This window comes from Desmodus rotundus, chromosome 1 (assembly GCF_022682495.2).
Source record: "Desmodus rotundus isolate HL8 chromosome 1, HLdesRot8A.1, whole genome shotgun sequence".
NCBI classification, from domain to species: Eukaryota; Metazoa; Chordata; class Mammalia; order Chiroptera; family Phyllostomidae; genus Desmodus; species Desmodus rotundus.
This window is the reverse complement of record NC_071387.1, coordinates 27,178,055-27,191,299: the sequence shown is the minus strand read 5'-3', so window position 1 is coordinate 27,191,299 and position 13,245 is coordinate 27,178,055. Positions and strand designations below refer to the sequence as shown.

At 40.5% G+C, this 13,245-nt stretch overlaps 2 protein-coding genes across 5 annotated transcripts in view; one reads left to right on the top strand and one right to left on the bottom strand.

Annotated features, from left to right (window-relative positions):
• INVS (inversin) overlaps positions 1-11,323 on the top strand; it is a 125,402-nt gene extending 114,079 nt beyond the window's left edge. For all 4 annotated transcript variants that reach the window (XM_024560090.4, XM_024560091.4, XM_045195093.3 and 1 more), the window contains 3 exons: positions 5,471-5,697; positions 6,466-6,540; positions 9,503-11,323. In XM_024560090.4, coding sequence (XP_024415858.2) covers positions 5,471-5,697; positions 6,466-6,540; positions 9,503-9,663 — 463 coding nt within the window. In that variant the 3' untranslated portion in view covers positions 9,664-11,323. The remainder of the gene's footprint in view (positions 1-5,470; positions 5,698-6,465; positions 6,541-9,502) is intronic.
• The window catches only part of TEX10 (testis expressed 10), a 38,205-nt gene continuing 36,200 nt past the window's right edge, over positions 11,241-13,245 (bottom strand). Inside the window, exons 14-15 of the mRNA XM_024560093.3 lie at positions 12,812-13,022; positions 11,241-11,453 (exon numbers count right to left, since the gene is read on the bottom strand). Coding sequence (XP_024415861.1) covers positions 11,340-11,453; positions 12,812-13,022 — 325 coding nt within the window. The 3' untranslated portion in view covers positions 11,241-11,339. The remainder of the gene's footprint in view (positions 11,454-12,811; positions 13,023-13,245) is intronic.

Sequence of the window (13,245 nt, the reverse complement as noted above, 5' to 3'; positions counted from 1 at the left end):
CAAGTTTTTTTTCCTATATTTCCTTCTAGTTTTATGGTTTCCAGTCTTACATTTAAGTCTTTAACCTATTCCAAGGTAATTTTTGTGAGTGGTATAAAACAGGGATCTAATTTCATTCTTTTACATGTGAATATCCAACTTTCCCAGCACTGTGTATCGAAGAGACTGTCTTTCTCCACTGAGTATTCTTGACTCCTTTGTCAAGTATTGGTTGACCGTACATGCATGATTTGTGGGCTCTCCATTCTGTTCCATTGGTCTGTGTGTTTTTATTACCAGGATCATACTGTTTTGATTACTGTAGCTTTATAATATTTCTAGAAGTTGGGAAGTATGATGCCTCCCATTTGGTTGTTCTTTATCAGGATTATTTTGGCTATCCAGGGTCTTTTGTAGTTTATATACATTTTAGGATTTGTTCTAGTTCTGTAAAAAAAAAAAAAAAATGCCATTGGAATCTTGATAAGGGTTTCATCGAATCTATGGCTTTGGATAGTGTGGACATTGTAATAATACTAATTCTTCCGGTCCATGAACACAGGATAGAAACCTTTCTAGTTACTTGTGCCTTCGTCGGTTTTTTTCATCAATGTCTTAGGGACTTTTCACCTCCTTGGTTAATTTACAAGTATTCATCCGTGTTTTACTGTTTTTGATGCTATTGTAAATGGGATCCTTTTTCAGATAATTTGTCATTAGTGTATAGCAGTGCTACTGATTCTTGTATGTTAGTTTTGTATCCTGCAAATTTACTAAATTTGCTGATTAGATCTAAGAGTTTTTTTGTGGCATCTTTAGGACTTTCTGTATATAAAATCATGTCACCTGCAAAGAGAAACAGGTTTACACCGCCCTTTCCAATTTTGATGCCACTGACTCATTGGTTGATTATCTGGTAGGCCTTCCAGTACTGTGTTGAATAAAGTGATGAAAGTGGGCATCCTTGTCTTTTCCTGATCTTCAAGGGAAATGTTTCAACCTTTCAACATTGAATGTGTTAGCTGGGGACTTCTCATATATGGCCTTATTGTGCTGAGGTACATTCCTTTTATACCTAATTTGTTAAGGGATTTTATCATGAACAGATGTTGGATTTTGTCAAATGGTTTTTCTGCGTCTTTTGAGATGATCATGATTTTTTCCCCTTCACTCTATTAATGTGACACTTCACACTGATTGACTTATGTTGCCCCAGCCTTGAGTCCCAGGGATAAATCCCCCTTGATCATGGGAAATTATCCCTTTCATGTGGTTAATTTGGTTTGCTGGTATTTTATTGAGCATTTTTGCATCTGTATTCATCGGGGTTATTGGCTTATAGATTTCTTATAGTGTCCTTTTCTGGATTTGGTATCAGGGTAATGCTGGCCTCATGAAATGAGTTTGGAACAGTTCCTTCCTCTGTGAATTTCTGGAATTTCAGAAGGACTGGAATCAATTCTTATTTAAATGTTTGATAAAATTTATCAATGAAGCCATTTGGTCCAGGGCTCTTCTTCATTGGGAGATTTTTGACTACTGATTCAGTATCTTACTCGTTATTAGTCCTTTCAGATTCTCTTTCTTCCTGAGTTAGTCTTGGTAAGTTGTATGCTTCTGAGTTTTCTGTTTCTCCCAGGCTGTCCAGATTGTTAGCATATTGTTGTTTATAGTAACCTCTTAGGATTCTTCGTATTTCTGCGGTATTAGTTGTAATGTCTGCTTTTTCATTTACAATTTTGTTGACCTGGACCTTCTCTCTTTTTTCCCTGGTTAGTCTAGTTAATGGTTTATCAATTTTATTTATCTTTTCAAAGAAGCAACTCTTAGTTTTGTTAATCTTCTCTATTATTTTCTTGTTCCCTATTTCATTTATTTCTGCTCTAATCTTTATTATTTTCTCCTTCTGCTAACGTTGGATCACTTTATTCTTTTTCTAGTTCATTAAGGTGTACAGTTAGGTTGTTTGAAATTTTTCTTGTTCCTTATTGTAAGCATTTATTGCTATAATTTTTCCCCATAGAATTGCTTTCACTGGGCCCTGGCTGGGTAGCTCAGTTGGTTATAGCATCATCCCAATAGGCCAAGTTTGCCAGTTTGATTCCCCAGTCAGGGCACATAAAAGAATCAACCAATGAAATCCATAAATAAGTAGAACAACAAATCAATGTTTCTCTCTCTTCCTCTCTCTAAATATCAATCAATAAATTTTTTAAATTGCTTTTGCTGCATTTCAGAACTTTGGGTATGTTGTTTCCATTTATGTCTCAAGATACTTTTAAAATTTTCCCTTTAATTTCTTTGATGCATTGATTGTGCAGGAAACTGTCGCTTAACGTCCATGTTATTTCCTTTTATTGATTTCTAGTTTCATACCATTATGGTCAGAGAAGGCATCAGGTAAGGTTTCAGTCTTCTTGGATTTGGTAATATTTTTGTGGCCTAACATAGGGCGTATGCTAGAAAATTTTCCATGCATGCTTGAGAATGGTGTCTACTGCTGTGGTCAGATAGAATGTACTGTATCTCTTTTAGGTCCATGTGGTCTGTAGTATTGATCAGAGCCACTGATTCTGTGTCTGGATGATCGATCCATTGTTGAGAATAGAGCATTAAAATCCCCAGCTGTTACTGTATTGCTGTTTACTTCTGTTAACACTTAATTTTTGCTTTATATATTTAGATACTCTGATGTTTAGTGCATATTTTAAATTGTTATATCATCTTCATAGCTTAACACCATGATGGATTAAGGGGTTAATTTTTACCAATTTTAAAGTCTGCTTTATCTGCTACAAGTGTAGCACTGATACTTTTGAGGGAATATCATTTGCTTGAAATATCTTTTTTCATCCCTTCATTTTCAGCCCACAAGGGGGGGACCCAAAAGAAACTGGAATTATTTCTGGAGGGCAGGCCCCTTGTAGTACAGGCTTCCCCTGCTAGGTGAGTCTTCTAGGAACCCATCTGTATCAGTGTACCAGCTGGTGGTGTTGTGAGAGGCTGAATTCAGCATCAGTAAATTGTTTTTGAAGACTCAAAACACGTTTGCTCACTTCATGACGGGTGATTTACAAGCCCACTGTGCAGTCCGTGCTGAGTGTTCAGCACTTTTTGACCAAAAACAGCATGGCCCCCATGCCCCACCCTCCCCACTCACCTGATCTCACCCCAAGCAATTTTTTGTTTCCCTGGATTAAAAAAGCCCTCACAGGGAAGTGTTCTGCCAATGTAGAATAGGTGAAACAAAAAACAGCAGAAGCACTAGGACTAAAAGGCATCAAAATCCATGAGCTCAAAAACTGTTTTGAGCAGTGGAAAAAAGTCTTGATAAGTGTATTGCATCAAATGGAGAGTGATTTGAAGGTAACTAAAGTTTGAACATGTAAGAGAAAATACACAATTTTTTATAAATAAATTTTGGGGCTTGGGGGGGTTCCCTATGTTGTTTTTTTAAAATTCAGTCAGCCATTCTGTGTCTTTTGGTTGGAGAATTTAATCCATTTATGTTGAAGGTAATAATTGATAGGCAAGGACTTATTGCCATTTTGTTAATTGTTTTTCTTTCATGGTTTTGTTATCAGTATGCTTTGAGTTCTTTGTTCTTTTGTGTAATTAAAACAGGTTTTTCCCTTGTGTTTACCATGGGGCACATAGAAAATATCTTAAGATTATAACGCCCTACTTTGAACTGATAGCAGTTTAAGCTTTGATAGGCATTCCTAAACTTTACACTTTTACTTCTCTCCCCTACTTCACACTTTGGTATTACAGCTTGCATACTTTTATATGTCCAGTAACAGATTATTATAGTTATGGTTATTTTCCTACATTTGTTAACTTTTAAACTAGAGTTGTAAGTGAATTATATACCACCATTACTATACTACAGAATTTAACTTGGACAATGTTTATTATAACCAGTGAATTTTACATGAACTTATGTTTTTATGATGTTAATAAGCATCCTTTTACTTCCACTTAAAGAACTCCCTTCTTGTAAAGCAGGTCTAGTGGTGATGAACTCCCTGCGCTCTTACTTGTTCAGGGAAGTCTCTCTCTCCCCTTAATTTCTGAAGAACAGCTATGCCTGGTATAGAATTTTTGGTTGACAGCCTTTTTTTTTTCTTTCAATACTTCAAATATACTATCTCATTCTGGTTTCTGAAGTTTCTGTTGAGAGATCTGCCAGTAGGCCCTTTTGTAACTTCTCTTTTTTGTTGCTGCTTTTAAAATTCTGTCTTTGGTTTTTGACATTTTAACCACAAGGTGTCTCAATGTAGCCCTGTCCAGGTCCAACCTGTCTGAGGTTCCTGGGCCTCTGAATCTGGGTGTCCATTTCTCTTCCCAGGTTTGGGAAATTTGCAGCCATTTGTTTTTATCCCTTTTTGTCCCTTTCTCTTTTCCTTCCCTTTCAGGAGTTCCCAAGTGTCGATATTGTTTCTTTTGGCTGTGGCCCTTAAGTCCTGCAGGCTTCTTTTCACTTTTTTCTTTTTGTTCCTCTGAATGGTAATTTCAAATGTCCTGTCTTCTAGGTCACTGATTCTTTTGTCTGCATGGTCAAGTCTGCTTTTGAATTCTTCGGTTTCAATTCAATAGTCTATTGAATTAGTCAGTTCAGTCATATTTTTCGGCTCTAGGATTTGTTTGGTGCTTTTTTTCTGGTTGTGTCTATTTCTCTGAACTACTTCTCATTTTGTTCATACATTGTTTTCCTAATTTGTTTGGTTGTATGTATTCTTTGTAGTTCACAAAAATTCTTTAAGAGAATTATTCTGAATTTTTTACTGACAGTTCACAGATCTCCATTTCTTGAAGGTCAGTTATCAGAGCTTTTTTAGTTTCTTTTGATGGTATCATGTTTGCCTGATTTTTCATGATTCTTGATCTCTTTAGTTGGTGTCAACACATTTGGGTAAGCAGTTTCCTCCTGCAGATTTGCTTTGGGAGAGACAGCTCTTTACCAGTCAGCTTAGTTGGGTTTCTGAACACGTCTACTGGTTAAGTTCTTGGCAGGTGAGGCTTGCTGTCTCTTTTTGGACAGGGCCACTGCCCAAGTTCTGAGGGTGGGAGTGAGGTGCCGCTGGCTAAGAACAGTGGAGAGGACTGCTGGCTTGGTTCCCTGTCCAGTCAAGACTGGACAGCACAAATATCAGCCTTGGGAAGTCTCAGCAAACCAGTACAAATTATCAGTCCCACATCTGTCTCTTGCCACCTGGCTCCTTGCTCAGTACTTCTCACACTGTGTTTGTTTACACATTGGCCTGTCCCATCTTGGAGGGTGAGGACTCATCTTATTATTGATTCAGGAACTGTCAGGTAGAAAACAGAATTCAACGTTCAGAGTACTGCCACTCAAAGTAGGAATGGGAGCTTGAATGCATCTCCCAAGTTCAACAGACACTATTCCTCTACCGTCTAGGAACCTTAAGGAAATTCTATTTTCTCAATACTGTGATCTTAAGCTTCTCCCCTTGTCTGGTCCCACCAGCTACCAGCTCAGGAAGCACCTGTCCCACCTTCTGCATATGAAGCAGCATGGAGTCAGAAATACGGACAGATGGAGCCGAGAGTGCACAGCACTGCTCCTCCAGATTTGGAGGAACGAACTGGAACTAAAACCCCCAAAGAACATCACAGTAAGCAGGACCAAGAATCCATCCAAGAGCAGCTCAGGCACAAGGTCCACCAGACACTTGGTGCTCAAGCAAATCTACGGTAACTGTCCCTCAAGGCACTTTGTAGTTTACAGGCACCCCCAGCGAGTCCTATCGGAATCTGAAATGGGATTTAATTGCACTGTGTTATACTTCCAGTCATCAGAACCTCCGCACAATATTTAGTGCCTCCCTTCCAGAAGTTGTGGGTCAGCATTGGTTTGAGGTGAGGCAATCTGGCATCTCAACCCAGCCAGCTTTCTAGCCAAGAGATTTTCTGTTGGGCTTCATAACTGAGACTCACGATTGATGCAACCTTGTCAGGCCCCTACTCGGTCTTCCCCTTACATCACCAGTTTGGGAGGCCTCTAAGCACAGGCCAGCGCTGCCTGGACCTCCCTTTGACCTTGCCTTTGCTCAGATTTCCCAGGGTGAGCCATCTGTTGAATGCCCCAAACCCAAGCACTACAGTAAGTGCTTGTTTAGCAGATGAAGTGCCTGCAAATTAAACCATTTTCAGCTTGGGGAAGAGACCATCAAAATAAACTCGGCAGGGAACAAGCCTGACTACCCCTGCAACAAAAAAAGTTGAGCCGAGGCATCTTGAGCCTCTCTAGGCAGCAAAATCTCAGAACTTGCCCCTAGGCCTACAGGGCATTTCCACACCATACCTCATTTATCTTGGCCGACACTTACTTGCAAGCTTAAGCCTTTACTTAATTCAAGGAATTCAGCACTTGGGCGGGCCACGGCTGCCATTGGTCATTGATTAATAATCAACCAAATATGATTAATAACATTTAATCATGTTATCATTGGTTGATTTCAGGTTGCTCTCAAGAAGGAAAAGTCCGTCCTCCCACAAGACCTTCAAAAGCCCAGTCTGTGCTGCGTCTCAACTCAGGTAAGGCAGCCGCCGCGCTGGCAGCGTGTCGGGAAGGCAGTGTGTCGGGAAGGCAGTGTGTGCAGCCCTTTCCTCTGCTGCTTCATCCCCAGAAACAAGACTGCCAGGGGTTTCCCGTGGCCGTCTGATTTCAGGTACAGACTTGTTTTCCATGCCCCTTTCATGGAATTATTACTGCAGTCAGCATCTGTCCCCATACGAGGCAAGTTATTTTTTATCACCAAAGCTGCTATTAAAATTACCTGCAGCAGAAACAATAAATGGTAGCTGCTATTGATCACCTTTACTTATTGTTCACAAAAAGGAAGGGGGAAGTGAAAAGACTTTCTTCAAAGTCATACACCTTGGGGGTTCTTGTTCCATCTTAATGTGTTCCACATTAAGATCCTCTACCTCCTTCCTCACAGCTGGGAGGCTCTTACCCACGAATTCTGGCTTCTGCCTTTTGGGGCCGCACAGGGAAGACATTAATGTTTCGTGGCATATCCTGCTCAGGCTCAACTGTGCAGCTCCACTCGTACAGCAGCAGCTCAGAGAACTCTCTTTACAGCTGCAAAACAAAGGTGTTTTACTGAGGGCCCTTCGTTCACACCAGCATTAAACCTGGGTGATAAGTTCAGTGCTGTCAGCAGTTAATGCCAGGTCCAGTGTTTCCCGTGGGTGGCTGTGACAACACACACCCCTCCCCCCGGATCCAGTCATCCTGCAGGCGCAGAGTGCAGCTGGGGAGGTGAACAATGACTGTCAGCACGAACTTTAACATTCATTTAGTTCCTGATGGGGGAAGCTTGAAGGGGAGAGTAATTACTGCCAAGTCTTTAATAAGTCAGGCAACTCATATAATATAAGCAGGTTGATCAAGGAACGGTAGGTGGGGTAGCTGGAAACTTTTAAAGGAATTAAGGTCCGTAGTTATAGTAAAAAAAAAAACAAACAAAAACCAACAAACCCTTGTTATACTTGAGTGAGTTAAGAATAGTTTCAAAAAAAAGAACCTTCAGATGTAACTACCAGAGAAGGAACATTTAGACAAATATTGCTAATCATTTTTAAACCTTGTCTGAAGAAAAATCCAGCACTACCAGAAATCTTTAAAAATGGTGTTTAGCAGCATAAAAGGTTTTGAAAGGACTCAACAAAGAACAGAATAAAAAAATTCGAAGAAACAGGACCTAACAGTTTAGGACTTTGTATGTACAGAAGAATTGATATGGGCTTAAAAATGGATGTGGACTAAAGAGGATTTTTCCTAAGGCTAAACTTGGAGCAACACAGGTTTTATTAGGCTCCCCCACCCCCATTAACCATTAACCAGTGAATAAGGCAGATGGTCAGAGCTGCTAGCTAGTTTAGCTCACAGGTGGCAAACACAAGGCCCACGGGCTGAATCCGGCCCTTTACCTTGTTTCTAACTTGGTGGTAGCACTGAGCTCCTTGCCTCTAGTCAAGGAGTAGTTACATTTATACAGTCCTAAAGTTACATTCAGCCCTTTGAAGGCAACCGCAAGGCAGATGTGGCCCCCGGTGAAAATGAGTTTGACACCCCTGGTTTAGCTGCAACCTGTGTTTTATATAGAAAACACATCTATAAATAATTTCCATATGAACATGACTTGAACATACATGTAAGTTTCTGCAATGCAGAATCACCGATGTCAGGTTGAACAAAAAGGAATCATTAATTTTGGTCTTCAAACTTAAGTATTATTTCATTTTTTGCTTTGGGAATTCCATAGGGTTAAGGATCTTCTGATTTTGCTCAGTGTTGTTTAGCTTTAGGAGATTGTTTGGCACACTAGATATCCAAAGAGTTGAGCGCAGACTATTGTTCCAGTGTGGGGAGTGGCTGTGTTAGCCTTTATCTCATGAGGGAGCAGAAAGCAAGCGAGATACAGGAAAAGTAACAGCTCCCACAAGCTTTTTCTCTACTCGTATTCGGAGAGAATTTAACAATCCCTGCTCTCTCTCATCTTCCACACCCACCCCTGCTAACCACCCACGAAAAACAGGAGCCCAGCAATGACCTGTGTGTACATACACATAATTAAGCTCTCTTAAATTTGGGGGTCCAGCTCTTTAAAAAGAACTCCTTTTAAAAAATCCACTCCGATGAATAGAACCACCATGGCATAAGTGATTACTAGTAGTGGTACCCCTTATATGTATGCAGAATATCCCCGCCCACCTACAGCAGGGCAGGCAAGTGAAAACGCAAGACTTGAAAGAGTAAAGGCAGCCAAAAAACACGCGAGTTACAAAACAGAAGTTCACTTTAAAATAATTTTATTGAAGTAACAGTATTAAAACCAGGAGAGAAAAAGATGTTTGCAACTTTTTAAAACTACTCACCTTTCATGTTTACGTCTTTGCTCCACAGAAAGAGCAGCACGTAACAGAATGGCCTCAGCAAGGCCTCTTAACTGTTCGGGGCCTATATATCCTCGCTTGTTAAACAAGAGGGTTGGGCACACCACTAATTTTTCAACTGCGGCATCCTATAATTTTATAATTTCAAAGTCATAAAGAGGCCTAAAAAATCCATTTGAAGTTCGATAGGTGTATGAGCCTATCACCTGAATAGTTTTTGAACAAATCTATTTTCCAAAATGGACTATAGTCAAGTGTGTGGTACGTAGAGTTAAAAGCTATGTATGTGCATATATGTGTTTGTACTGTTATACTGGAGAGATGCACAGAAAGATATGCCAGTTGTTCTAGGCCAACTGGAGGCCTAGGTTTGTACCCACCCTTCCCGCTCAAGGTTCTTCCTTGAGAGGTGCCATGTATCTTGAAGATGGGAAATGCATGGCTGATAAACCCCCGTCTCTATAATACATTGGCCGTCTCCTTGTTTAGTGCCAGGTATAGTCCAACATTAAACCCTTTTTCCTTACCACCAATAAACTTTTACCTTCAGCATTAAAATTAACCTGAATATCCACCTGGTGTTTGTTTTTAACAGTGAGCAACTTGCAGTGTATACACCTCCTCGAGAACAGTGGAAGATCAAAAAATTTTTCTTACAACCTGCAACCAGCCACTCAAAAAACAAAACAAAGCCTTGACTGCCTACGGAGGAAGACTGCATCCAGGGTAACTGGAACAGCTAGTACGGAGTTCTAATTCTCTGCTGATTATCTTTTACATCTTCGGTAAACTTTTAATATCCATGCCTGAAGCCTCGTTAGCCTGAAAATGTCGTAACGCAAAGAAAATTGTCAGAATGGTTTCTTTCTGTTCTTACACTACATTGTTTGGAAATTATTTTAACCTGCACTGTAAGACCAGGGGTAGACTACGCCTATGCAGAACTGCCTAGATGTCTGCCTTTGTCTCAGTCAGTATGGCTAGAAAGGAGAATTTATAACCACAGTGAAACCTACGGAAAAGAACACGAAGGCTGCTGGGCTGGGATTTCTGCTTCAGTGGTGAAGAACCTAAATGAGATGGGGAGGAGCCTGTCCTATAGCAGCCACCTTCATTTCACTCTTTTTCTGTAATCTAATGCAACAAACGTCATTACAGACACCACATCCCATTATTCCAACATTACGGCTTTAAGTGTTAGACCAGAATCATGACCCAGCATATACTTTTAGGAACCAACTATAAGACCACAGTACAGGTGCTCCGTTCACCTCTGTTGATTCCTTACAGATTACAGTTCATGTGAGCCTCTGACGGCCAAGCTGCGGCCATGTCCTCTGTGAATGGCAGTACTGCTATCACACGACACCAAGGAAGGCAGTCAGGCAGGTACATAGACCACACCTTTTACGCACAAGGTATCAATTCAGGCCTTAACACTCCACCTGTACTTTCTGTCTGACCTGTAGAGGTGAGCAATCTTATCAAAATGCCATTCCTAGTGACAGGAAACTATAATATAACTACACACATTCCAGCTCTCTAAGAATACCTGGTTTAAACCCAATCTAGTGATTGGGGGTTTGGAGGCTTATGGGCTTTTGCACATTTTTAAGGACAAAGCTAACGTAGGAATACAGACAGGCAGAAACAGTGACATAGTAGGCTCACAAGCACTTCAGGGTTGCTTCTGTTTTCTTAAGGTTAGTGACACCCTGGTCTTGATAGTAAGGGAGAGGAAGCAATAAAGTGTTAACTTAATCCCCTGGATTTTTTTTACTATTTTTTACTAAAAATTTACTATTTTTTAGTTAAATTATTTCATGATTAGGAAAATGAATATATCATAGAAATCACTACATATAGCCAGTTATCTTTTAAGAACTATAATGGGTTAGAAAATCACTTTTAAAAGCAGTTATCTCAATCAAACCGGCCACCACACAGGCATAGGAAAATCCAAAACAACTGCAGCACTGTCTTGAAATCCTGCCCCTGTACCGAGGGCTACAAACCTCTGTAAATACCGACTCCACAGTGAGAAGCTCAGTGTCTTCATGAGTAAGAGTGACCACTCCCAAACAAACAAAACTAAAAACTGCTTCCTGCTATCTGAATGACCTGGAGCTAAGAGCATAAAGAAGGAGGTTTGCTTTGAAGGGATCACAAAGATGTAGCTTATTTTTTTTGTAAATGGTAGTACCCTGTTATCACTCCAAATTTTGTAAATATTTAGTTCCTATGAAATGTAAAATATACTACCACGTGCCAGTCCAGGAAGACAGCCTGCATTATTTTCCTACCTTAGTGCAAAGGAAGGTTCATAAACAACATCTTTAAAAGTTCGGCTTTAATGACATTTATTACATCAGTCTCTCTTCAAAATTAGATACGAATAAACGATTTTAAACAGGAAGTGCCATGGTGCCTCTTTAATATACTGTATTCAACACGCTGGGCCCTTGAGGATGCCCAGTAATGTACACGTTAAAGCAATAATGTAAGTCCGTGAGCCACTGCTCCTGAACACCTCCACTCTTCAATGTCTGCAGAGAAAAACAAGAGTAATTTGAGAAGTCCGCTAAACTTGCTATTCCTGAAGTGATTTTCACATTCAAACAGCTCGGAGCCACTGCAGCAGTATCCCATCTGTAAATCACCACAGGAAATCTTACTGGAATTACTACAGGCAGTGAAAATTCCTAATGAAACCCTTAGGTACAAGTGATGATGGTTTCCTGTTTGGTTTCAATCCCTCCCACAAATGCTAGGGATTAATGCAGTTTCACCACCCACCAGCCCTACACTCCAAAATTCCACCCTGTGGCATTCTAGAGTTTCTCTCTTTGTACAGGGTCAACTGTGACAACTTCCGTCATTGCCTTCCTTATGGAGGTTAGGTAGATTGTCCAGTCTGAGTGATCCAAATTCTTCACTGTCCTTCCTTCTACTATTTCTGAATTACTATTACGTATACCAATTAATAACCCCCAAATCAAACATCCACACAAAAAAACCTAATTCTTCCAAAGTAAAAACACCAACGGAATTGTAACAGAACTACCCCCACCAAAAAAAAATAACACTACTGAACGCAGAGAACCAACCTCTAGACAAAGCTGAAGCCTGCGACTTCCTTTCTCCGACTTTTTACTCTCCAGAGACTGACTAAAAATTGGCCTCACGTTTATTCCTGCTAAATAATTTCCTAATTTGTTGAGCAATTAAGAAATGATAGCTACACTAAAAACTTTACTTGGTTGATCTCATTAATGGTCACCAAAACCCAACAGAGTTACTATCAGTCCCATTTCTACACCTAGGAATAAAAGCTTGGATAAGGATTAAAAAAAAAAAAAAAAACTTGCTGCCCTGGCTGGTATAGCTCAGTGGATTGAGTATAGATAGGCTTGTGAACCAAAGGGTTGTGGTTCGATTCCCAGTCTGGGCACATGCTTGGGTTGCAAGCCAGTTCCCAGCAGGGGGTGTGCAAGAGGCAACCACACATTGATGTTTCTCTCCCTCTCTCCTTCCATTCCCCTCTAAAAAAAAAAAATAAAATCTTAAAAAAAAAAAAAAAAGCAACAAAAACTTGCTTAACGATCACAATTAATCAATAGTCTCTTAGACTCCAAGTAGCAGTGACTCTGACATTTTCCAACTAAGTTGCCTGCCACTGAGTTTGAGTATTTTAAGGCTTCTATGGCTGACACTGGGATCAAAGAAATACCCCAGGTGAAGTGACAGTCAGGGACTAGACTACAGGAGAAACCCTGGGAAACCATCACATGGGGCTTAATTCCAGCAATTTGGTCAGTGCTCAGGAACCCCATGCACCCGCACGCCTTGCCCCTGAATCCTTTCTAGTACTCATAGCACAAAACCCTTTTTCCATGCTTCTCACCGTGATATTCTTGATGATCTGCTGCACCAAGATGGCATTGGTCAACATGTGAGTCCTAAGGGGTGCGTGCTGAAGCAGCAGGCGGAGCAGTTGGCCCACCACAGGTAGCTCCTCAGGGGCAGCTCTGTTCACCCGCAGGCTCTGCAGCAGCAATCTGAGGACGCGGGGCAGGAGAGCCAGGATGGAGACACAGACCCCCCAGAGCTTGTCCCTGCAATAAGTGACAAAAATGAGTCAGTGAGCCAACATAGAGAGGAAAAGTACCCTTTCTGTATTTCCCCAAACTGAAAATGTCCTTTTAAGAAACACGGTGTTTCCTCCTCCTTACACCATACAAGAATAAACTGAAAATGGACTAAAGACTTAAATATAAGACTCAAATCTACAAACTACTCATACACCTCAACACCAAAAAAACAATCCGGTTAAAAAAT